The 25,811-nt window shown below is 42.3% G+C and overlaps 1 protein-coding gene across 1 annotated transcript; it reads right to left on the reverse strand.

Annotated features, from left to right (window-relative positions):
* Positions 1 to 1,429: 1,429 nt before the first annotated feature.
* Positions 1,430 to 23,908, reverse strand: LOC109376717 (double zinc ribbon and ankyrin repeat-containing protein 1-like). The gene is made up of 9 exons (XM_019632806.1): positions 23,700 to 23,908; positions 22,222 to 22,325; positions 20,173 to 20,247; positions 17,687 to 17,783; positions 16,835 to 16,935; positions 14,143 to 14,223; positions 13,541 to 13,668; positions 2,673 to 2,747; positions 1,430 to 2,234 (listed from the first exon to the last, which is right to left on the reverse strand). Exons 2-9 carry the CDS (start codon positions 22,228 to 22,230, stop codon positions 2,111 to 2,113), a joined length of 690 nt encoding a protein of 229 aa, XP_019488351.1. The 5' UTR covers positions 22,231 to 22,325; positions 23,700 to 23,908; the 3' UTR covers positions 1,430 to 2,110.
* Positions 23,909 to 25,811: the final 1,903 nt, after the last annotated feature.

A 25,811-nucleotide genomic window follows, 5' to 3' on the forward strand; every position in this document is an offset into this window, starting at 1 on the left:
GTGGCACGGCCTGAGGGGAAGGAGTATTTGTCTACCTAGAGCAGTGGGTTTCAACCTTCCTAATGCCGCGACCCCTTAATGCAGTTCCTCATGTTGTGGTGACCCCTAACCATAAAATTATTTTCGTTGCTACTCTATAACTGTAATTTTGCTGTTATGATTCGTAATGTAAATATCCAATATGCAGGATGTATTTTCATTGTTACAAATTGAACATAATTAAAGCAGTGATTAATCACAAAAACAACATGTAATTATATATTGTGAAATATTTATAATTCATGAAGTGTCGTTTTTACCTCCAATACTGCTGCTTTCAACACAGCAGCTGCTTTCTACACAGTAGCTGCTCTCTACACGTGTGACTGGTCCGCATTAGTACATTATGGTGCCAACCCTGTCACATACACCTGTATTTGTATGGGGTGTATGTGATGGGGTTGGCGCAATGATGTCATCACGCCGGGTACTCGTATGTGGGCGTATCTGCATGTGGGCGGACCCGCCTGGAGACGGATAGAGAAGCGGTGTCCCGGTTCCTAAGACCATCGAAAATATGTGTTTTCTGATGATCTTAGGCGATCCCTGTGAAAGGGTTGTTCGACCCCCAAAGGGGTCGCGTCCCACAGGTTGAGAACCGCTGCTCTAGGGGATGGAGGGCAGGACCCTCCATCAGAAGTGTGGAAAACCCAAAGATTAAAGATGTGGTTCCTGCACTCAGAGTATGAAAGTTACCACAAGAGCTCTGAGAGGGTCGTTTCTGGAACCCATGGGATTTTCGGGCCCTCTCGGCTTGCTGAGGTCTAGGTAAAATCATCTTGAACTCCAGACCCTGCTCCTTGACCATCGATTCCAGAGTCTGTGGGGTGTGAGCCACAGCAGGCTGGTGATCTAAACCACCTTCTGGGCGTGAAGGCCATTGTTTCATTCCACCTTCTAAATCTCCAATCCTGCATAGTTTCTCTTGCAGCCAACCCTGAACTGAGCCATAAAAGGGAGAGGGCTCTGGGAAAGGTCATCCTGGCTAAGCAAGGTTGACACAGTGTAAACCACCCCAGACACCAAATCAGACGATCACACTCCATGGGTCTCTTCAGACACTGGTCACCCTTGCAGAGTCCCCCCAACACAGACTGCCATGGTTCTGACAAGGGGAAGCCAGTGCCGGCGCCCGACTCCATTGGGGGCTTAGATTCAGACTCTGCACCTGTCCTCCCTACTGGCAGTCATGGGAAATAAAGCGCAGGTGATGATAGCAACCACCTCAACAAAGATTGTTACTTATTGTGCTAAATTAATTATTCTAAATTAGTGACTATTCTAGTTATATATGTTAACAGAAAACAATTTAGGGACTCTATGATTCAATCACCCAAAACTGAAATAACAGCCTGAAAAAAAATAAGTCAAAATTACACACTCCTGCAAATGGTTTATTCAAAGCTTATTTATTACCAAAGAGCAAATCATACCAATAGAAATATTGATGAGTTCAACATAAGAAAAAAAAATTAAATAAATAAATCTTTATGTAGTAATTTGAAACTACCTACAAGATACTTTAAGCAAAAGAACAAGATGCAGACCAGTGTGTGGTTTGCTACTATTCATCTTAAAAGAGGGAACAGAATATATGTTATCTATATACTTATGCATACTCTCTATATGTACATATGCATATATTATATATATGTGCTTATATAATCCTATACAATTTTGGGATACAGATAACACTGGTACCATTGGTTGCCTCTGAGGAGAAGTGGGTGGCTGTGGGACATGGACAGGAAGGACATTTTTTACTACATGATTTTTTTATACCTTTTAGCTTTGAACCATGTACAATTATAGTCTGTTGAGAAATAAATTAAAAATTAAAAGAAATAGATAAGCCATTTAAAAACATACAGTAAATTCATCATCTTCCGGGGCACATTGGAAAATGTCCATGAGGTATTGGTGGCTTACACTGTCATATAATATAAAAAACAACTTATGAGTTCCTCTCAACCTCAATTTCTAAACCTTAAATACACATTTCAGAAAGAAACAAACAAACAGCCAGAACTGGATGGATTCTTTAAGTGAAGCCCCGCAGAGGCCCTGGGGACTAACAGTCATCCAGGCCGCTCTTAGCAGCAAAGAGCGAGGTGATGAGGCCATCCCCAGCTCTCACAGCCAGGTCGTGGGCCGTCTGGCCTCTCGTGTTCTTCCTTTGGATGCTTGCACTGCATCTGTGAAAGGAATGAGGGTGAAGAGAAGGACTCAGGCACTTGGACCTCAGGGCCTGGCTCTTCCCAAACACGGAGGTGAGTGTGGAAGCCTCCTGGACCCCTTTCCCTCTTCCCATACCTGTTCCCAAGAAGCACTATGACCTCCACTCTCAAGGGTGGCTCTACCCTAAGAACTTTTGAGGGACTCTGTGATTTCAAATGTTCAAATGCCAATCCTGGCCGTTGGTTCCCACTGCATCACAGTTCTAAAACCAAGTGTGTTTAAGGAGAGCAGCATTTTCATTGTGCGTTTAAAAGCCCTTCGTACTGGGAGCCATGGTGGGATGGATGGTGGCCCCCATTCACTGAGAGCTGTTTAGCGTCCTCTGAAGTCATCCTCAGTCAGCAAGTGGATCATTGTGACCCTCAGAAGTCACCCTCAGAGACCAGGGAACGTACCGCAGTAAAGCACTGACGCACTCCCTTCCTGCCAGGCCAAGCTGAGTTGCTTCATGAAGAGCTGTATTTCGGAGCCTGTTTCAGGAGAAAAAATCATCTTGGCTAAATCCTTAGTTAGCATCATCAAGCAATGGGAGAGGGAGCATATGACCAAAGGGGCCTTAGTTTCACCTGCTTACTTACTAACTAACCTGGGGTAATCTCCTGAGTCTCCCCTCTCTGCCTCTTCCCTTGGGGGGATACTGTGATGGTGGGTAAGTTTGGATATTAGATAGACAGTGAAAAGTCTATAAACACATTCTTTTTTTTTTTAAAGATTTTTATTGGGGAATTGGGGGAAGGGGAACAGACAAGTTGCTGTCCATTTTGTTCTTCAGTCTAGTTGTGGAGGAAGTTGCTTCACTGGCCCAAGTTGGCACCATCATTGTGCTCTTCCCTGGCGAGGCAGATTAGTCGCCGGCTTCTGGACAGCTGCTCACTGCGGCCGCTGGCCGCTCACGCTGGCCGCTGGCCACACACGGCAGCCCATGGCAACCCACTGCAGCAGGGGCTGCAGCCTCTGCCATCACCAGCGACTCACAGCAGCCCAGCTCCAGGTTGAGCTGTTGTTCAGCATCTTAGCTGTAGAGGGCAGTGTCACCGGCCCTTACATGTGGGATCCGAACCGGGGCCCTCTGGCGTCCCGAGCCAGCTCCCAACCATCGCGCCACTCGGCCGGCCCAAACACATTCTTTTTTAAAATGAGGAACCCCGCAAGGATCTGGTTTGTAGTTGATTTAATAAATGCTAATAATACTATTTTAGTAAATTTTCTGCCAGAGCTTAGAGAACATATTGGACATAGTCTTACCCTTGCCTTGGACCTCTCAGTCATTGTCTGTATGATAATAATCTTTCAGGGCCGAGGTTCCTATTCTTGTATAGGAAAAATGACTTTGGCTTCAGTGAGTTTAGCCTGTAGAATATGAAAGTAAACACCAACCTTAAAACCCAGAGGGTAAGCCTGAGAGGTCATACAGGGCGTATTTTATTGCATGGCAGACTGTCTCTCTACCCTGCCTGGTCAGGTTTGGCCCAGAGAGAGAGTGGTGGATGGCTGAAATGGAGGATAGTATATTACCTGAATTCTAGAACTCATGAAAGGCTCCTGATCAGAGGTGGCAGGAGTGATGCGTGTGGAGTCAGGATTAGAGTAAAAATGGGATGAGCAACTGAACTTCTTCATTCTCCCAGCCCCTGCTCTTTCCCTTAATGCCACCACCCGAGCCCCTGCACCTGTAAATGTATCTGTAGCCATAAATTTATCCCAATGGAGTAAAAGGATGGTGACCTCTTTTCTGAAGAAGACAGAGTCTCTGGTGAGAACAAGGCCAGTGATTGCTATGCTGAGTGAAGCCTTCCACTTGTTCCAGCTGGAGAACAGCTTCACCTACCTACAAAACTCCACAGTTGCAAGCCCCACTCATGTACACAGAGTCCCCACTCATCTAGCCTATTCCCTATTATCAAACATGGATGGACAACAAAGGATTACAGACATCTGACAAAAACCTGCAGCATCAAAGAGAAAAACCAAGACACACCAACATACGAAATTTAAAACAGGACGAAAGCCTAACTGGTATCCTCAGAATGACTGAAGACAATATCAGACAAAATCATGAGGCTATGAAGAAGAAACAATCAAAACAAAAAGTAGCTCCATAGAAAGTTAAAATATGATTGTTGAAATGAAAAGTATTCAATAGAAGAGTTAAGAAAATCTCTTAAAACAGAAAAAGGGAGAACACTTCATAAATTGTATAGATTCCTGACCAGTGAGCTATGCACCTGAAGCTTAAGTGGAATAATATTGAATGCCAACTATATTTAAAGATATATATAAAGATATAGGGGGGCTGGCCGAGTGGCACATTGGTTAAGAGTTGGCTTGGGATGCCAGCTCTGAGCAGCAGGGCCACGGTTTGGATCCCACATGAGGGCCAGTGACGCTGCGCCCTCTACAGCTAAGATGCTGAACAACAGCTCAACCTGGAGCTGGGCTGCCGTGAGTCACCAGCGACGGCGTTGGCTGCAGTGGGGCTGGTCGGCAGCTGGCATGAGCTTTCATGAGCGGCCGTCCAATGGCCAGTGAGTGACTGCCTCACCCGGGAAGAGCACAATGATAATACCAACATGGGCCAGTGAAGCGATGTCCTTCACAACTAGACTGAAGAACAAAAGGACAGCAACTTGTCTATTCCCCTTCCCTGATTCCCCAACGCTGTTCCCCTCCCCCAAGTCCCAAATAAAATCTTTAAAAAAAAAAAAGATATAGGGGATCAATTTAAGAGGCCCTATCCAAATTACAGGAATTCTAGGCGAGAATAGAAAAAAACAGAGGGGAGAAAATTCCAGATATAATATGAAATAAGCTCAACATCACTAATCATTAGAGAAATGCAAATAAAAACCACACTGCGATACCACCTCACTCAGGTCCATCATCAATGGCTATTATCCAATGGCTGTCATCAATAAATCAACAAACAACAAGTGCTGGCAAGAATGTGGAGAAAAGGGAACCTTTGTGCATTGTTGGTGAGATTGCAGACTGGCGAAGCCACTATGGAAAACAGTATGGAGGTATCTCAAAAAATTGAAAGTGGAACTACCTCATGACCCAGCAATTCCACTCTTGGGTATCTATCCAGAGAAATCCAAAACACTAACTTGAAAAAGTATATGCACCCCTATGTTTACTGCAGCACTATTCACAATAGCCAAGACATGGAAACAACCAAAATGCCCACTGTTAGATGACTGGATAAAGAAACTGTGGTACATTTATACAATGGAGTATTACTCAGCCATAAAGAAGAATGAAATCTTACCATTTGCAATGATATGAACAGGCCTAGAGAATATTATGCTAAGTGAAATAAGTCAGATGGAGAAAGACAAATACCATATGATATCAATTATATGTGGAATCTAGAGAACAGAATAAACAAACAAACAAAACAGAAATAGGCTCAGAGATGTAAGGGAAAAAAACCTGATGGTTGCTAGATGGGAGGGGGATGGGGATGGGGATGGGGGAGAAGGTAAAGGGATTAGGAAGTACAAATTAGTAGTTACAATATTGTCATGGGAAAATGAAAGACAGTTTGGGGAATATAATCAATAATGTTGTAAAGATTTTGCAGGGTGTCAGATGGGCACTGGACTTATTAGGGAGACCCCTTGATGGACGGTGTAGATGCCTGATCACTGTGCTGTACACCTGAAGCTGAATAATACTGAATGTCAATTTTAATTACATATATATATATATCTCCAAGAAAAGTAAGAAAGGAGAAAACTATTAAAATTGTAATACTCAATATATACTGATAACAAAAGATGAATATAAGTCACGTTTGACTTCTGCAATTACAAGAGGTGCTCAAAGTGGTTACCATCAGCATCCAGACACTTCTGATTACGGCAAACCACTGCTTGAGCAATGTTGACCAGTGTCCACTTTTATATATTTTTTGGCACCCCCAGCATATACATGGTCATGGGATGTGGAGTATAAGAAGCATAGGGAATATAGTCAATGGAATTGTAACAGCCATATACAATGTCAGAGGGATAGTAGACTGGGGGTGGGGGTTATCACTTTGTGAGGGGTGTAAACGTCTAACTATTACATTGTTTTGTACACGTGAAACTAATTTTTTTAAAAAGTAAACATATACTATTAGAAGTTGTGACATGGAAGGGGAAGGAGAGATAGGGGTAAAGGTTGGGAGTACTAATATAAGGTTATATGCACTTATAAACAAGGCAGTCAAGAAATACCTTGAAAGACGATGGTCAAAATGTAGACAGGAGTTTAGGCATATTATTTATACTTATAAGAGTAATTAATAAAGGAACCAAAAATAGTAACAGAATGATCAAAACATGAAAGTGAGGACAGAAGTGATCAGGTGGGGTCAGCAAGCCAAATCATCATCTATCGTGGTAAGAATCAATAGGTAATGTCTAAGTATGCTAAATCAGGAATTATCAGTTTCAGTGTATTATTTAGTGACAGATACCTAGTTGGCTCTCAGGAGAACTTTAAAGTATTTAAATGTAGTTGTCCCTAGGGAAAAGGAATGGGGATGAAGAAGTGAGGGTAGAGGAGGACTGCTAAGCCCTTCCATAGGACTTGATTTTTTAATCACGTGCACATCTTACTTTGATAAAATTAAAAAGTTATGTGATGGGCCAGCCAAGTGGCTTAGCTGGTTAAGAGCACGGCTCTGAGCAACAGGGTCGCCGGTTTGATTCCCACGTGGGCCAGTGAGCTGCGCCCGAGCTGAACTGCCAACAGGTGGCAGGATGGCTCAGCTGGTGAGAGCATGTGCTCCTAACAACAAGGTTGCCGATTCAACTCCCGCATGGGATGGTGGGCTATGCCCACCCGCAACTAAGATTGAACATGGCATCTTGAGCTGAGCTGCTGCGAACTGCCGACAGCAACTGGACTGGAGCTGAGCTAGCTGTACCCTCCACAACTAGGATTGAAGGACAGCAGCTTGGCTGTTTCCCTTCCCCAGATCCCCAGCACTGTTCCCCTTCCCCAATTCCCCAATAAAATCTTTTTTTAAAAAAAGAAAAAGTTATGTGGTAAGAATTGTTTTCAATAAACAAATACAATTTAAAAAATATTTCTGCCAGACTATATATAAGTAAAGCAATCTCAATTTGACTGGACCAAAAACGAATGAAGTTGGTGAATAAACCTCTCCAATACTGCTCTGCACCTAAAGCAAGTCTGTTCCAGACTAATTCCGGTCCTAGGAGTAGGGGTGGGCCCTTCCCAACCAGACTCTCTATTCTCCTACCTGGCTTTATTTTCTTTGTAGCACTTCTCATTCTCTGAAATTACTTATTTATTTGCTTACTTGTTTATTGTCTGTATCCTCCACTAAACTGTAAGCTCTATGATGGAAGGAATTTGGTCTTCACCACTGCAGTATCTGCATCACCTAGAATGGTGACTGGCACATAGTATGTGCTCAATTACTACTAGTAAAATGAATACATCAATGAAAAGAATGAACATTGAAGCCCATATGAGTTGCAAGAATTTCAGGTAAATATGACTATGAACCTCCCTATCCAATAGTGGCAGGGTTATCCCCTGCCTGATTTGGGCACCAGAATCTGAACTGTTCCTTTAAATAGATGGCTTTCCATTTTCCAAAGCCAGTGAGAAACTTAGTATTTTTACTGAATTTCACTGCAATAGCACTCTAAGCATCAAACCACCCTAATGGTGTTAAAACTTACCTAGTTTTTTAAACATTTTATTGGGGAATTGGGGCAGGGGAACAGCGTTGGGGAATTGGGGAAGGGGAACAGACAAGTTGCTGTCCTTCTGTTCTTCAGTCTAGTTGTGGAGGTCGTCGCTTCACTGGCCCATGTTGGTATTATCATTGCGCTCTTCCAGGGTGAGGCAATCGGTCGCCGGCCAAGGGATGACTGCTCACGGTGGCTCATGGCAGCTCATGCTAGCTCATGCCAGCTGCAGGCAGTAGCTCAGGGCAGCCCACTGCAGCTCCGCTGCAGCCTACGGCATCGCTGGTGACTCACGACAGACCAGCTCCAGGTTGAGCTGTTGTTCCCCATCTTAGCTGTAGAGGGCGCACTGGCCCTTATGTGGTATCGGAACCATGGCGTGACCCTGCTGCTCAGAGCCAGGGCTCCCAAGCCAACTCTTAACCAACGTGCCACACAGCCGGCCCGATCTTACCTACCTTTAAATCTTATCATTCAAATAATTTCAGCTACTTAAACAACTTATTTGGCCAAGGCTCCTGGTGTCAAGCAAATCTAAATGGTGTGATCAGCTAGTTTCTCCTCATAGTCCCCCAGAGGCAGTAGATGAAAATGTCAAAGCAATGTAACTTGTGACAGGATTTCCTCGAATTTCCAAAGTTTAGCACATTGGTTCTATATAGATTGCTCCTTCAAGCAACTAAGATTTGGGGACCAGCCTTCATATTGTTGCTGTTGGTGATGATATTATTATTAGTTTTATCAGATCAGCATAACTGACCTATCAGGTATGGAGGAAAATCCCCGTGTCCAACTGCACTGTGAGGCCATCTCCTTACTAAGGGACATGTTGGATTGTCTCTTCAAAGCTCAATGTATATTAAGAACAGTCTCTACATCCTTGCTACTCACACTGTGGTACCTTGGCCATTGGCACACCCTGAGAGCATGTTAGAAACGCAGAATCTCAGCCTCCTCCCTCCAGATCTACTGAATGTGCACTTTAACAAGATCTTTAGGTTATTCATATGCACATTAAATTATGAGAAGCACTCATCAAGTTCATCTTCTTAGCGTTTGATACATAAGAGAATATATCACACCCTTTCTTTAATATAAAAACTCAGGCTTAGGAAGACTTGGTGACATCTATTAACAGTAATAAAATATAGAACTTAAATTAACTTAAATTCTGTTAACCAGTTCTAACACCTTTCACCCTGGGCTTCTGTTACTTAAGGCCCCACACATGGCTATTCTCCCAGACCCGGCTCATGCTCATCTCCATACCCTATGTCAATCACCATGCAGTCGAAGCCTGGCCTTCGCTTTCATAACCTAATAGCATCATGATTGCTACCTTATTAATGTCCAATTACTAGGCTCTTCATAGGAACTATAAATAAATGATCTCATTTTCTCTTCCAACCAATTCCATGACATAAGTCTTATTATCCCCATTTTACAGATGAAAAGAACTAACAAAAAGAGATTCATTTTCTCTACATTTTGCTCTCTCTGCCTCTGTCATCAAAGAACAGTCTATTTTCCTTCTCTCTGTTTACAGAATTTCCAGTGGTCATCCTCAAAGTTTACATTTCTCTTAAGGTCTTTCAGATTACCTCTGCCTGGCTCTCAATCACCCTGTTTGCTCATCTATTCAGCACATATTTGAGGGCCAGCCTGGTGCCCCCATTTGTGCCAGGGCCAGGGCCACCATGTCATATGAGCTTCTCAGGGTGCTCAGGGGACTCAGTTGTGAATTCAGGATACAGCATGCTATGCGAACACTGATAAAGGATATCTCAGTTATACCAATGACACCATCTTTCTTCCTCCCTTGTGGCATATGGCTTCACTGTTTGTCACTTCATCCCTCAAGTTATTTGGGTCTTTATAAGGCCTTTATCATTTGAACTTAGATATATTCACAGAGTCACCACATCTCTTAAGTAGACTTATGATCTTCTTCCTTCACAATTCTCCCTAAACTGAGAGCAGAGTGTACATTCTATTTACAGTTTAGTTTTGGACAATGATGAATGGAGACTCTGACAACTCTAACTTTGTATATTGCTCATCAAACAACTTAGCTCACATATGGCAGGGGTGCTAAATGGAATACACCTTCAGATCCCCATGCTTCAGACTAGAGGTGATTCCCTCTGAGTTTGTTCCTCTGAGCAGCTGGTGTTATCAGACCTTCTAGAACATGTTTTGTTAGTCAGGTATACTGTGGTATTACTGCAATTTGTATTTTAAAGAAATTTTTCTATTAATGCACTAACAATTCAAACCATTTATTCAAATCTAAGCATCATGGTGGATTAAAGTACATTCTCTCTTTGTAAATCTTGGGTTACCTAATAGAATAAATCTCCATAGCTGAATCTCTAAGAAGTGGACTGATGGCTGCATTTTCCTCTCTTGACTGCTAGAACAGAGCTAAGAGATTAAATGTTTACAATTTCAGTTAAGAAGGGCAGCTATTATCCAAAAGCAAACAACTATTGTCCAAAAGCAAAATGTCCCTCTCACAGTGAGACCTTGAATCTGTGTGTCTGAAGTCCACTGGTAAGAGGTAGCGGACTTAGCTGTTCCCTTTCTGTTGAACATGAGTTTATTCTGATAGAAGTGATATAAATATGGGAAACCAAAACACTAGGGAGGACCTTTTTGCTACCTTCCAAACTACTTAATGGAAGTTATCTCATGTGGAGAACACCTAGGCTGCTTCTGTCCACTACCAAACATGCCTGGGGTGGGAAAGAGCATTTTAATCCTGTTGTGCTGAGGGACAATTTACTGAGCCTCTTTTACAGGAAAGCCAGACCTCTGGATGGCTTATGCCTGAAGAGCAGTAGGATGAATGGTATCTTGTGGTTGTGTTCTTGGATCTACAGAGGTCCAGCTGTGGGGCAGAGGGCAGATTGACCAAGGCCTAAATACTTCAAATTAACAAACACAAACAAGACTTAGCAGAATTTGGTCCTCAGCGGAAAAATCTGCTTTCCTCTATTGGCATACACTGAAAAGGAAAAAGAGATCTCTATGCTCTGTTTGGGGGGAGGGCCTCCCATCTAGCTTTCCTCCCCTGCCTCCATGTGAGCTAAATTCTGCTAATAGTAACCATGATAATGAAGCGGGAATGACAAGGGGGCTATTATACACCATTCAGACAGCTGGTATAATCACAGTGTTAGGCTTAGTAGAAATGCCATGACAGCATATGTGGATAAACGTCAATTTATAGAATGGTGATGAAGCAAAAATGAAAACTGAGGAACACTGAAGAAAAACAGTTCATCTGTTCCACGTCCAGAGTAGTTTCATACTCTTAGCTGTGCTTTTCATAAAGCCAGGACTCATCATACTTAGGCATCAATTTAAAATGTGCTCAAGAGATTTTTGTATCAATCACATGCTATAACTAAAGCTTGTTTGAATTATGCAAATATAAAGTATAACTTAACACAAAACAAGGTAGCATTATTTTTATTGATAATGATAATGTAAGTGTGGGATATATGAAGAAGTTGACAAAGTATGATGACTGTAACCCTGAGAAAACTTGAGAAGATAAATTCCAGCCATCAAATATTTATACCAACATGCCAAACATCCTGCAATAAAATAAAACTGAAATGGGGGTTGTGTCTGTTGATATAGCTGTCTTATTGGGCAAAAACATAAAAATCCACATTCAAAATTAAGAGGAATAGATTTGAATAAAAACATTAGAGGAAATTTTGAAACACAAAAACAGAAGCAAAGCTATTTAACTTTTGTCCCTTGTGCTGGCATGACATGCTCAGCAGTCTGACTCACTGACCAGGGCCTCAACCCCATCTTAGGAATAATTCAGGAGGCAGTAAGTAGTGTTAGACACCTGCGATACCCCTACAGACTTCTAGCTCAAAACTTGGTCAGCAGGATATAAGCAGTTAACCATAGGACCCATGAAGGACCCATACTTAAGGAACTTTCCACCCCAGGTTTCCTACTATTTGCAAGAGAACAACAGAATCACAAGGCTGGGAGAGGTCAAGAGGCAGGACAGTACCAAGACTAATGCAGTATGTAACAAAACCATCCCACATGACTTTGTATCTCTCCATCCTGCTTCACAGCTGGGGAAACCAAAGTACCAGGAGATTATGTGGTGAACTCTGATGGACCAGTCTCCTCCCCAGTAACATCCAGACACAACTGTACGAGGTCAGACAATTACGTAAGTTTGCAAACTCATCCTAGAAAAAGTGCTCCATACCTCATTGCTGAATATCACTATGGTCACCTTCGAAGTACTCCGCTTGGGGAGCTATGCAACAATGCCAGTACCTAGTCCACCCTTCAAAGCAATTTTGGAACTCTTTTTCTGGAATGGCCATCAGAGCTGTCGTCATATTACCCTTGATGCCCTGAATGTCATCAAAATGTCTTCCTTTCAATATTTCCTTTATCTTTGGGTAAAGAAAGAAGTCATTGGGGGCCAGATTGGGTAAGTAGGGAGGGTGTTCCAATACAGTTATTTGTTTACTGGTTAAAAACTCCCTCACAGACAGTGCCGTGTGAGCTGGTACATTGTCGTGATGCAAAAGATCCTTCGGGACCATTTTTGCACACACCTTTCTCATGCCAAGATTTTCAGTTAAGATTTTCCTAACTGTTTCTCTATCGATGTTTACTTGGTTTATTTACTCACAGACAGCTGATGATTTTGATGCACAATTCAACAAATTTTTGCAATGTTTTTGTCAGTTCTGCTCATTACTGGCCACCCTGACCTCTCTTCATCACAGATGTGTTCTCTCCCCTTAGAGAAATGTTTAATTCATTTGTACATTGCAATTTTCTCATGGCATTATCCCCATAAACTTGGACTAACATGTCTCTGATTGCACTTCCACTTTTGCCAAGTTTAACAAGAAATGTAATGTTCGTTCATTGTTCTAATTCAAGCTCAGACACTCATGATGACACGAAAAAAACATGCAACAATAATGAATGCCACTCAGCAAGATACCACCACATGTCAACAAGAACACAGCTGTGAGACACTGACATAACAAGGTTATGAAACCTTATCAAGCTGTTCGTACAGTGCTGCAATGTAAGCGCATGGTGGCAAGTTCGCGAACTTAATTGTCTGACCGCATATATTGTTTTTTTTCCTGCATTAACTTCATGGGTATATATCCACGGGGCTCTCTTTTCTCATGGGCCTAAATAGTCAGATCATGATGAAAACATTGCTTAATACCCCAAGTGCTAAGGATCTGTCAGACCTACGGTATTATAAATTTATAAGTTAACAAAATGTATCATCATTTCTAAAAGCTACAAAATTTAGGCAGTCCAAAAGTCCATTTTAAAAATTTTGTTTTACCAAGATTTGGAAAACAGAAGCAGTTGAGTCTCTTATTAAGGCCACAGTGGGTTTAAGTGGTTCTTAAGTGGATCAGATGGAACCGGGCACGCATATAGACTGATTCTGCTGCAGCAGAACCCCTGAGCTGTCAGCTGGCTGTGACATGGCACCAGAACTCTTCTTTCATTGTTTCACTTACGGTCCCCACTGCTGGTCGATGTCTGCTCCTCTCTGCACGAGAACTGGGATCACTTCATGGTGCTTATTGATCACAGCCACAGTGATAACGGGTCGATCTTCATTATCACGGCAGTTAGGATCTGCTCCCTGCAGCATATGGAAAAGGAAAAACCTACTACAAAACCCTGCACTCAGCAGCATCCAATCGCCATCCAATTCAGCAACAAACATCCTTGATGGAACTCAACTGCTTTAAATCCAAAGAGAAGAGAATCAGGAACATGGAGACCCAACATATAATGGACAAAGGTGCCATGTCACTCAGGCAATAAAACTTGTTACCACACCAGGAGAGGCATGCACTCGGACAACCTTCTTTAGGAAACATAAAGGTAACATGGGGTCAAAGGGCAGGGAGTCTGTCCACCTTCATACATGTTATTTGAGGTCATGGTAACAATTCATGTAAAGCTTTGGACTAGCCATTTAATCCATTCTCAGGCATTTTTTAATTAAATGGCTCTGTGATTATCGCAATATTGAACAAAACTTCCATCGGAAAGAGATAGAGTTGGAACACAGGCTGAAATCCTTAGAAACTTGTTCTTTGGTTGCACTTACTTCATCAAGCAGCTGTTCAATCACAGAGACTCTTCCTCCCCCAGATGGTCCAACTTCCTTCAGCAGGAGTCTGTTTTCAGGCTGCAGGATTACAGAATATGGTCATCTCCACCACCACAAAATACTTTTACTGTTGAGTCCCCCTTGTCCAGGCTCAACCCTCAAGGCAAATGTTTCCTCTCCAACAGTTAAGTTCTAAGGTCCAGGGCCAGGTGAGCATGAGAATGATTGTGTGTGTGTGTGTGGGGGGGACAGATAAAGGGAAAGGGGAGGGTGGTCTTTAACAGCCAGCAGCACAAATAAACATCTCTGATGTAAATCTTGCAGGTCTCTGAAACCCTGCCCTGTGGAAGGACACAGCACTCACATTGTTGTATATTATTAAGGGATGCAATGAGAAACCGCACCAAAATCCAGAAACCCACGCTAGTTTAATTATGAATATTTCTAGGAAAAACAATCACGTGAATCCTAAAATTTATTTTGCATGCTTTATAAAGTGTTCAAAGTCAGTCTTAGTACATCAGTTCAGCGAACATGCTCACCTGAGGCATGAGTGAACCAACCAATAAAGTCAACCTCGTGCTTGGAAAAAAAAAAAAGCTCTCATCTATCATCAGAAAGTTGGAAATTTTATCTTTTATATTTTCAAAATGCAATGAAATTCATCTTTATATAATCTTTCTTTATATACAAAGGATTTCAAATGCTGGTTACTGGAAGACTAAAGGAAGCAGTCTAGAAAGCAGGAGACATTACTTTTAAATGTTTCTGTCACTGGATCCCAGGGGTGACTGTGGGGTTGTCCCGGGACCACCATTTCTCTGTTTATGAAGTGGAAATAATCCCCACCCTTCCCTGGCTCCCAGGGAAGCCATGAGGATGAGGACATTGGTCAAGGCCGCTGAGCCTTTCAAAAGAAGATGCGAGGTTCACCCTGTGTTCAAGGTGCTCTAATCAGTAAATCCCCCATCTTGGGGGGCACTTGTTTATACTGAACTCCATTCCTTATGGAAAAATGTACTAGAATACACTAGAATGTCAACTTCAGGAGGTCTTTGTCTTTTGTTTGTTTTATTTTCAACACCTAGAACTGAGCCTGGTATACCTGTGCTCTAAAATAATCAATGAATGAGTAAACAGATGATACAGTTTCTGTTAGTTACCCCCTAAATGAAGATAAGAAAATAAAGGTACATAGCAATGGGGATTCAGGTCACATACAGAATAAGTGGGTAGAGTCTCCAAAATGGTAACAATGTTATTAAGTTTATGGAACTCTATACTTCTCATACTTATTAACAATATTTCAAACTGGGAGAAGGTGGAGAGTGCAAGGAATGATAAACAATAAAAGTTAAAACAATTTTCAGTTCTTCTTCCCATATTTATTGGTTTTTCTGACCAAGATGAGGAGCAGAGTCCCTGCCTCCAGAGAAATCACAGTGCAACTAGGGTGGCCTGCATGTGCACCCCTGAGGAAGCCCTAAGGGCCTGGCTTAACTGAAGCTGGAGGGAAGAGCTGACACTGCCCATCTCCATTGAGGGCCCAGAGGCCCCAGGCTCTGGGCTTGTTGCCAAGCACATCTGTTCTTCCTGCTGTAGCCAGAGGACTGACTAAAAAGCAAAGAGGTGGACACAGCAAGGGTATCCACTGTCTCTTTCTGCAAAGCTCCTGTTGAAATTATTCATAGTCTGTATCTTTAAAAAACAAAACTCTAACAGCTGTGGGAAACTCTGAAAGGGTACCATGAGTGGATCAGAAATTGTGAGGAATCCCAGAGATTGAAAATAGATGGAATGTGATTGACTGACAGGGAAACCAAAGCAAAGAAAATCCAGTGGAAGATACCAGAGGGATGAGTGTGTTGTCTCCAGAGAGCCCTGCAGAAGCTCAAAAGTTAATCAACGAGGGGGCAGGCTGAGTTCACAAATGTATTATTAAAGGGCTTTACTGTGAATAGTTGAGATGGCTGGTGTCCTCCCCACTCCTCCATGCAAGAATGACAGGAACCTTTTGCCCTCTGCTTAAACCCCGATAAATATTTCCAGAGAGTTCATGATTGGCCTAACAAAGGCTTCTACTGGGAGCACTAGGGCCCAAGAAGGGCAGAGCCCAGACCACTATAACAGACACAGGGAAGGGTTTGGAAGACAGCTCCATACAGGAATGAAAGACAAGAGAGCGTCACAGCACCACCCTCACCACCAGAGCAAAGGCCTTCTTACACTAGCAACTAAAGGGACCCAAGGCTTTCTCCTGCTCACAAACACTCCAGGGAAGTCTGCCCAGGCATGCCCATCTACCCATACAGTGATCCCAGGCCTAAATACCCATGCCGGGCACCCATGCCAGGTACCTATGGTAATCAAATTAGTCCTTCATTTGTCAATGTGACCTAACAACCAAGGATCATCACATTTGAGACAAACTAAAAACAAGAAAGGGAAAGATGGCCACACAAAACTGACCCCAGAGGAAACAGAGGTGATTCAGAAAACTATTGAGAACTGGGAAATAATTCTAATTAATAATCTTGAAATATTTAAAGGATTCCAAAAAATAAAAATACACTTATAAAAAAGGAACAGAAAATGAAAAAGTATTCTTCCATTTAAAAATATTTCAAAATAAAACATATAAATAGATAGGCCAAAGAAGACTGCTGTAATGACCAAGGGATACACATACTGTAAGCTGCTCCTTCTTTTCTTGAAATATTTTGGTCTTGAAATTCTTTGTCCTCTTGACTTTTTCAGTAGTATCTGAGGTGCTCTGGCTGCAGTCACTTACTAGAATGACAAAGAGTCAAGGACCAAAATGATGTCCCCCTGCCTTTCCCCATGTGTAAAGAATTAGAGTTGACTGCCATACCCCTTAAGAAGTCTAAAGGACAAAACAACTTTGTAGAAATTTCTATTTGATTAAATCTGGTGGGAAGGACTCCTGGAGCCACTTCTCTCAGTCCAGGACTAGAGGATGGGTGGGAAGGATGGGAGTAGAAGTTACTACAGTTTTAGGCCCCAAAAGAGCACCCCACTCCAATTAATCTCCCCAAGCCTGTGAAAGATTTCAGAAGTCTCACTCCACCTTTAGGGAAGCCAGAGGAATAAATTGGCTGAGTCATGAAAGATGTCTGGTTGGGCTGGCACATTTTAAGCAATTTGACCATCTTTACCAAGTCAGTGTGTTCTTCTTGGTCAACGATTTAAAAAAATTTTTTTTGGTTCTTCACCATTTATTTTTTATTTTTTAAAAATTTTATTTTAATTATTTAACCATTGGTGGTGACAATGGTTAGTAAAATTACACAGGTTTCAAGTGTACAATTCTGTAATACATCATCTATATATCACATTGTGTGAACCACCCAGAGTCAGTTCTCCTTCCATCACCATACATTTGACCCTGTTTACCAACATCTACCACCTCCCACTCCCCACCCCCTTACCGTCTGGTAACCACTAAACTATTGTCTATGTCTATGAGTTTTTGTTTCTTTGTTTGCAATGACTTTAAAATCAGTGGAAGGGTACAACTTACCCAAGCTGGACCTGCTGCCGAACAGCTCAGTACCACCCTCAGTGACACTGCTGAGAAAGTGGTCACTGAAATTCACTGCCTTGTTGAAGTAAAGGTTCTGGTCAATGAAAAAAAATTCAAGCACCATGAATGATGAGGCTGCTGTGTCCCTACAGAAAGAGTGATCTCCCTGCCAATCTGCTCCTTTTTGTTAATGACAGCTCTGTATGCACAGTCAAACCTGAAACCTGGACATCCTTTCCACAACTCTTTCACCCACTGTGATGTTCTGTCCATTTTTTTTTCATTTTGCCTCTTAAACAGCTCCTCAGTCTCACCCCTCTTCTTGGTCACTACAGCCACAGCCCCCTTTGCTCACACTGGGATCATTACAACAGCCTCTCAACAGGTTCCTACCATCCCAGGTTCCATGTGGCTGCCCTAGTCACCTTTATACAATCTATAAATAACTGTGTCCTTCCCCTGCATCAAACCCTTCTGTGTCTTGGAGTTAGGGTGGCATGATGGGGAGGCTCAGGCTCAGAGTCTCAATCCTGGTTCTGTCACTTATTAGATTATGGACTTTGAAAGAGGCAAATTGCTTAACTTCTCTGAACCTCAGTTTACTCACCTGTAAAGTGGAAATATTATAACCTACCTTAAAGGGATGTTGTGAAAGTAAAATGAGGTGCTTATAAAATGAGGATAGATGATACACAGGCCAGTGCTGGAATCCTGTATCCAACTGGACTGATTCCACAGCATGACATCCTGCCCCACCCTCATGTGGCTGCCTGCTCCTGACATAGGGAACCACTTGCTACTTCCTGAACACTAAAACATACAGGCTAAGAAAAAACACATCTGCGGTGTGATCACAAAATATGGTGAACACTGCTGCTGAGTGCCATCCAATGGAAAGGCTGAGATCTTCAGTACAGGAAGCAGTGTGTCAACCTTAGTAACAGTGTGTGACAAGTTTCAACTTGTTTGGCACTCAGTTGGGTGTGAGTTACGGTTGAGAGAATGTGTGTTTTAAAGTGTGCCATAAATCATCCTCCATCATGACAACGCTCTGTGTCACACCACTTCTGGTACAGCAATTTCTGTCAAATAAAAACATTATGGTGTTTCCTCATCCACCTTATTCACTGGATCTGGCACAGTGCGACTTCTGGCTTTTCCCCAAAGTAAAAATGATTCAGGACATTACGGCAGCCACAACAGCACAACAAAAGAAACTCACAAAAGAGGGCTTCCAGAACTGCTTCAGAAAGTGGCAAAAACAGTGGGATATGTATGTTCGAAGCGAGGTAGAGCATTTTGAGGAGGATTAATGGCAATGTGTCTTTTACTGTAATGATTTTTTTTTTCAATTTAAACATTCACCATATTGTTTGATCACACCTCATAGTAAACCTGAAGTAGCTACTCATGTTGTAGATGGTATTGGTGCCTGCCCAGTTCCCCTTAACCAGTCAGCATACCCATCCCAGCTACTGTGTTGACTGCTAACAGCTCACAATGATCTCCTTCTCCAGTCAACTGTCCTCATTAGGTGGGTGCTGCTTTGTCCTAGAGATTATGCCCCTCCCCTCCCTGCCTCAGTTGGGAACAACTGTATGATGTCATTCACACTCCAGAGCTCTTCATGGATCAGGCTAAAGCTAGACATTGCTTGTGAACACCTGCTCATTTAGTCCCTTCCCTTGCCTTGTCCAGCATCCCTTACCCCACTTCTCCTGAAGTACCTCACTGACCCAAGCTCTGCTCTAGCCATACAATCTAAAACATGACATTTAGTGCTTGACTTGGTTTCAAAGCACTTTCATGTGCATTATCCAACTGGATACACCCAAACTCCCTTTGAGTTAGGCAGGGCCATGTATCTATCCTAATTTTAAAGACACCATTAGCACCCTGTTGGGCCTGTGGCCAGGGCCTAATAAATGCTAGTTTCCCTCCTTTGCTTTGCTTTCTTTACCCATCTCCTCAATCCATTGATTCTTTTGTATATTCTGACTTCTTGTCCAATCACCCAAAAGCTGCCAATATCAATCAATGTTTGTTACACACTTACAGGCTCTGTGGTAATGCACCAGTTACCATATAAGAAGGAAGATCAAGGGACACAAAGTTTCATTTCTTTTTTATAGGCAAATAGGTCAAAGTACATATAAGCAAACATTTTTGTCAGTCTTTTCCCAAATTTGTATTGCAGATCTGCCATCAGATATCAGTGAGTATAAATAAGCCTGAGAACTGCAGGACCAATGGGGTGGGTGATAATTCCTGTTCTTATATATCATTATGTGCCTGAAAGCTTCTCTGAGGCTTAGCTCAGTTATTTATCTAATTCTATGAAATTGCTGGCCTACAGCCAAGTTTCATAATGTTTGAAATTTTTCCTTTCTGTGGATTACACAGAAACATTTCAATAAATCGTAAGCCACAGTTCACTAGTTCAGCCAATTCTCCAATGAGTAACTTCTGAAGGTTTCACTTACCTTGTTTGAGACTTGAATATAATTCAGCCTGACACTAACTTCATAGCCATCTTCATGGACAGTAGCAGAGATAAGCTTTAAAAAAAGTTTTAGAGAGAATTCACAACTGTGGGTATGAGACTCAGAGCCCTGAGCAACAGCAAAAAAATTCTGAGATGTTAAACTATAAATTTAATCAAATATTTATTAACACAAAAGAAGGCAGGAAAACAGAAACAAAAACTAAATAAAATAGAAAATAAATAGCAAAATGGCAGACATAAATACAGTGATACTTATAATTCCATTAATTATAAAGGAACTAAATAATTACCCCAATCAAAGAGCAGAGACTGCCAGAATGGATAAGAAAGAAAGATCCAAATTTATACTGTTGATACGAGACACATGTTAAGTTTAATCAAGCCATGTGGCTACATGTCATCAGTTGGAAAAGGTGGCCTGGGGTCAGGCCTTGGCAATCAAGGGCCAACTATCACAGTTGAGCAGCTTTCTCTATAAGCAGTGGGAGGGACTCAGATCAAATCAGGGATCACCAAATGCTTTAACGACCATATAGTAAATGTTTTAGCTTTTGTGGGCCATAGGGTCTCTGTCATAAATACTCAACATTGCCATTGTAGCACAAAAGCAGCTACAGAAAATGTAAATGAATGAGTATAGCTGTGATACAATCAAACTTTATTTACAAAACTGGGTGGTGGACCAGATTTGCCCCATAGACCATAGTTTGCAGACTTCTGGATTAAGTAAAAAAAATAAATAAATAAGCCACCAAAATAGATTATCAAAGGAAATTGAGCAATACTTGACAATGTTGGCCTATTTAATGGCAGAGGAGCAGACATGCTGATTTTTAAAGGTTCCTTCTAGTCTCATGACAAACAGAGGAACAGGTCCCCTCACAGAGGTGCCTCTTTATAATGGCAGAGAAAGGGCCTGGGGCCTGGGATCTGACAGACCTGCTCCAAATCCAGAATCTTTTGAGACCCAGCAGTGTGGTACTAGGCAAGTCACCAAACCTCTCTGAGCCAGTTTTCTTGGGTGTCAAATAAGGTTTGTTCTGATTATCTACTGTAGTGCCAAAAAATTCCAAACTCAGTCTCATTAAACAACCCAATTTTATCACGTTCATGAATTCTGATGGGGCCCAGCAGGGGTGGCTTGTCTTTGTTTCACATGTCTGAGGCCTTAGCTGGAAAGACTCAAATGGCTAGAGATGGCTTTATGTTTGGGGACTGGAATGACCTACAGTTTCGTCACTCATCTGCCTGGCTCCTGAGTCGGGCTGACTCAAGGACTGGGTTCATCTGGAGTTGCAGGCGGGTGCACCTACATGTGGCCACTCCATGTGGCTTGGGCTTCTCATAGCTGGATGGCTGGGCTCCAAGAAGGAGTGTTGGAGGTGAGCATGCCAAGCGAGGGGAAGCAATGACCTAAAGAGCATCCCTTGGGAGTCCCATGGCATCATTTCCGACATACTCTCTTAGTCCAACAGTCAAAAGCCCACCCAGATTCAAGGTGAGGGGCCTAGACTCCCTCCTTTGAAAGGAAGATTGTCGAAGAATCTGTGGCCATGTTTTAAAAATGCCACAATGGTAATACTCCTACCCTGCGGGTTTGTTTTGAGGACTAGAGATGATGAACACAATGCAGACACTGAGTGTACTGTTTAATGATTAAATCTTATGACTACTATTGTTGTTAATATAGCATAGGCTTTAAGTATGTAATTTGACTAAACTATTCTGGGTATTTTAGCTCTGACCATCAGAATCTCCACAGCATGTGGCATCTAAAAGCATGAGATGTTCACAGTTTACTGTCTTAGGTCAGGTGCCCAGGAGCAGACTGTGAGACAACACTCATGTGCAAGTGATTTATTAAGGCAGTGCCTGCAGGGGAGAACAGTAAGGAAGTGTGGAAAGCAGGGCAGGAAAGGGAAAGAAACCAAGCAAAGTATAATTTCAGGTGAAGTCCGTCAAGGGTAACTTCAGCCTGATCCCATGGGACGCTGTGGAGTGGAAGTTCCATTCAGAGTCCACCCACCTTTCCCATCCTGGGTTCAGAAATCAAGGCCCGGAATTCAGGATTGTTCTGAGCATAAGACCTGAGGTGAGCAGATATGTGATCCAATTGTTTTCTCCAGTATCCTAAAGAAGAAGAGAAACTCATCCACATGGATAATTCTGAGGCTAAGAAACAGAATGCTGATGTGGCTCATGTGTCCTAAGAGGTGCTGTTTTTCTTTGCCAAACTTTGCGACAGATTTTATTTACTGAACCTCAGTTATGTACTAGAATAAGATCCATTTTTGTTCCCACCTTCTTTTTATACGTAATTAAACACAGAATATTCTAGAATCTCAAAAGAACTTATTTTGATTGCTGCACATGAGGTCTTTTTTCCCTTTTTCTTTTAAAATTAACCATATTGAGCTATAACATTAATAAAATACACCTATTTTAAACATAATTTGAGCTTTGGCCAGTGTATACATCCCAATCATTATACACAACATTTCCATTACTCCTACAAGTTCCCTTGTACCCCTTTCCAGTCTGAATAGGGTATAAAACACATTTGAATTAGTCGCCACCCTTTAAAACATGGGAGATTTCACATGAGTCTAGCTTTCTGTGCAAGTGGCAGAAGCAGCAGTGCTGGGCCTGCTTTTCTGCACAGGCTCAGCTGCCTGAGGCAGAGGGGCAGCTGCTGACTTTGGACAGGGCACAGGCCTCCAACTGGCCACAGCCCAGGCAGACCCAGCTGCCTTCCTTTACTTCCTGACTGCCTTGTTGGCACTTGAATCTGCAAGCCTGCATAGGTCCTGCCAATGAGAACACTAAAACCGAGCGCAATCAGGTAGCTTTTAAAAGGTCACCCAGCGTGGTTTCCTGGAATGAGAACATGATTTGGAGCTCATATAAGCTTGCATTTAAATCCTGAATTTAGCATTTATTTGCTTAGTAAACTTGAGCCAGACACTTTAATCTCATTAAACTTTACTTTCTTTGCCTTTAAAATGAGACTAATACCTCTTACCTCATATGTCATTATGACATTAAATAAGAGAAACTAAGTATCTTAGTTTGGGATCTCCTGACAGCAGAGCCTTAGAACAGGTGGTTGCTTACAAAGGTGACCCTGGGAAGCACAAGTGATTTATTCACAAGTAGTGTGAATACCCAAGCACTTCTGATTTGCACCAGCCCATGGACAGGAAGTCTTCTGCTGCTCTGGAGAAAGTCTGAGGCGGCAAACCAAAGAGATGTTTGTGGCATGTTCAAATGTGAGGGATGTTAGCAATGATGCATGACCACCACAGCTGCATTGAAATTGGGCAGGCTGAGGGATCTGGTGTGGTGCATCACAAGAGTCCACTATGAACATCACAGAAATGGAGACCTGAGGAGTGCTTCTTGAAATCTCCCTTGGAAGTTACAACAAATTGAACAGCTATAATTCGACAAAGGATAACTTAAGCAACACACAAGCATGCCTGAGAGATCCGTGCATCGAATCACCTGAAGGTGGGCAAATCTGGCAAGCAGGGGAGAAGGGAAGGGGGAAGTGTAGGCCAAAAGATGCAGTCTGGAGCTCACTGAAGTCTTGGGAGAGGGAAGGATCCAGGCTGCAGGCACACTCCCTGTGGCCCACAGTCCTTCCTGAGGGATCAGCATGTAACAGAGCTGAACTGAGCGTTTGGGGCCGAGATCTCACGTGAGAACTGCAGTTTAAGCCCTCACTGTCAAGGAGAAAACAGAAAACAAAGACATGGAGCATGGCTGCTTCCTCCCCCTCCACCCGCCGACCTGCCACCCCACCCCCCACCCCTCAGTGTTAGAAGCAGGGTCCAGAAGAAACAGTAGCAGTGTGAGATTAAAGAATAGAGTATCTACAGCCCTGAGAACTGGAGAGATGGTCCACCAGCCCCAAATGCACAACACGACTAATTGTGGCAATAAGGAAAAAGCTGTAGGGGAGACACAGCTATGGGCTGGTAGTAGTCATTGCTCGGAGCCACAAAGAGTCCATCCAGGGTCCACCCTGATGCACCTTTCTGGCAGATCCCTGCGGGGGCAACCACAGCCACTGAGATACCCAGGCTCTGCACTGGGCTGCAGGCAGCATTGGGATTACAGAAGCTCAGACCTCTATTGCCCTGCACATCCTCCCACAGAGGCGGTGCCCTGAGACCCAGGCGACCTGCTCACAGAGAAGCCTACCTTCCATCGCATGAGAAGCTGGAACATCGCAAGAGAAAATAAAACAGTACAGCGAAAGAGAAAATAAAAGGCTGCAGTGGGAGAGAGAACAAAATATTCCAGCAACAACTATTTGAAAGCAAAAGAAAGACCTCTTCATATCAACCTGCTGCAGAAGAAGCTACTCCTGTAGATGTCCAAGAAGAGAAAGAACAACTCATTAATTGCCACGAATAACCAAGGAAACAAGGCAGCTGAGAAAGAAAATGAAAACTCTCCAAAAAATGAACTTAGAGACATGGAAATATGTGATTTAAATGACAGAGAATTCAAGATTGCAGTTATGAAAATACTCAGTGAGATGCAAGAAAACACAGACAGGCAGTTTAATGAACTCAGAAACAAAATCAATAAAAAACATGAATATTTTACCAAAAAGACTGAAAATTTTTTAAAAAAAGAAATTTTGGAGATGAAGAACTCAATAAAAGAAATGAAGAATGAAATAGCCATCTTAGATAATAGAGCTAATCAGATGGAGGAAAGAATTAGTGATATAGAAGATGGAAGAAGAGAGAGACTTGAGCATTAAAAGAAACGAAAGAACTCTACAAGAACTTTCTGACTCCATTAGAAAGAGCAACATAAGAATAATGGGCATACCAGAAGGAGAAGAGGAGGAAAAGGGAACAGAGAGTATATTCAAACAAATAGTCCATGTGAACTTCCCAAACTTGTGGAAAGAACTGGATCCTTGAATCCCAGAAGTAAACATAACACCTAATTACCTCAATCCTAACAGGCCTTCTCCAAGGCACATTGTATTGAAGTTGTCAAAAATTAATGATAAAAAAAGAATTCTCAAAATAGCCAGGGAGAAAAAAAGCAGTAATCTATAAGGGAAAGCCCATTAGATTATCATCAGACTTTTCAGCAGAAACTCTACAAAGCCCGGAAAGAGTGGAATCAAATATTCAAACTATTGAAAGACAGAGATTATGAGCCAAGAATAATATATCCAGTAGAGATACCCTTTAGATATAAAGGAGGAATAAAGACCTTTCCAGACATACAGAAACTTAGGGAATTTCTAACACATGACCTGCGTTACAGGAAATACTGAAGGAGGCTATTCAACCTGAAACAAAACCAAAAGAATACAAAACTATGAGCAACATTACAAATAGACAGAGGCAGGAAATGGCAAGCCCTACACAAAATAGGGCACTATACACTTAAAAATAACATAAAAGGTAAAAAAGATAAAAACATTAAAAAAAAAGGAAAACGAGAAGAAAAAGACAACTTGTTACTGCAACTCAAATCAATTCACAGCATAAGTAGGGATAACTAATGACAACAAAAACATAAAAGAGGAGAGAGTAAAGGTCTGAATCTGCAAGAGGGAATGGAGATAAGAAACATGTGAAG

This window comes from Hipposideros armiger, unplaced genomic scaffold (genome assembly GCF_001890085.2).
Source record: "Hipposideros armiger isolate ML-2016 unplaced genomic scaffold, ASM189008v1 scaffold_1176, whole genome shotgun sequence".
NCBI classification, from domain to species: domain Eukaryota; kingdom Metazoa; phylum Chordata; class Mammalia; order Chiroptera; family Hipposideridae; genus Hipposideros; species Hipposideros armiger.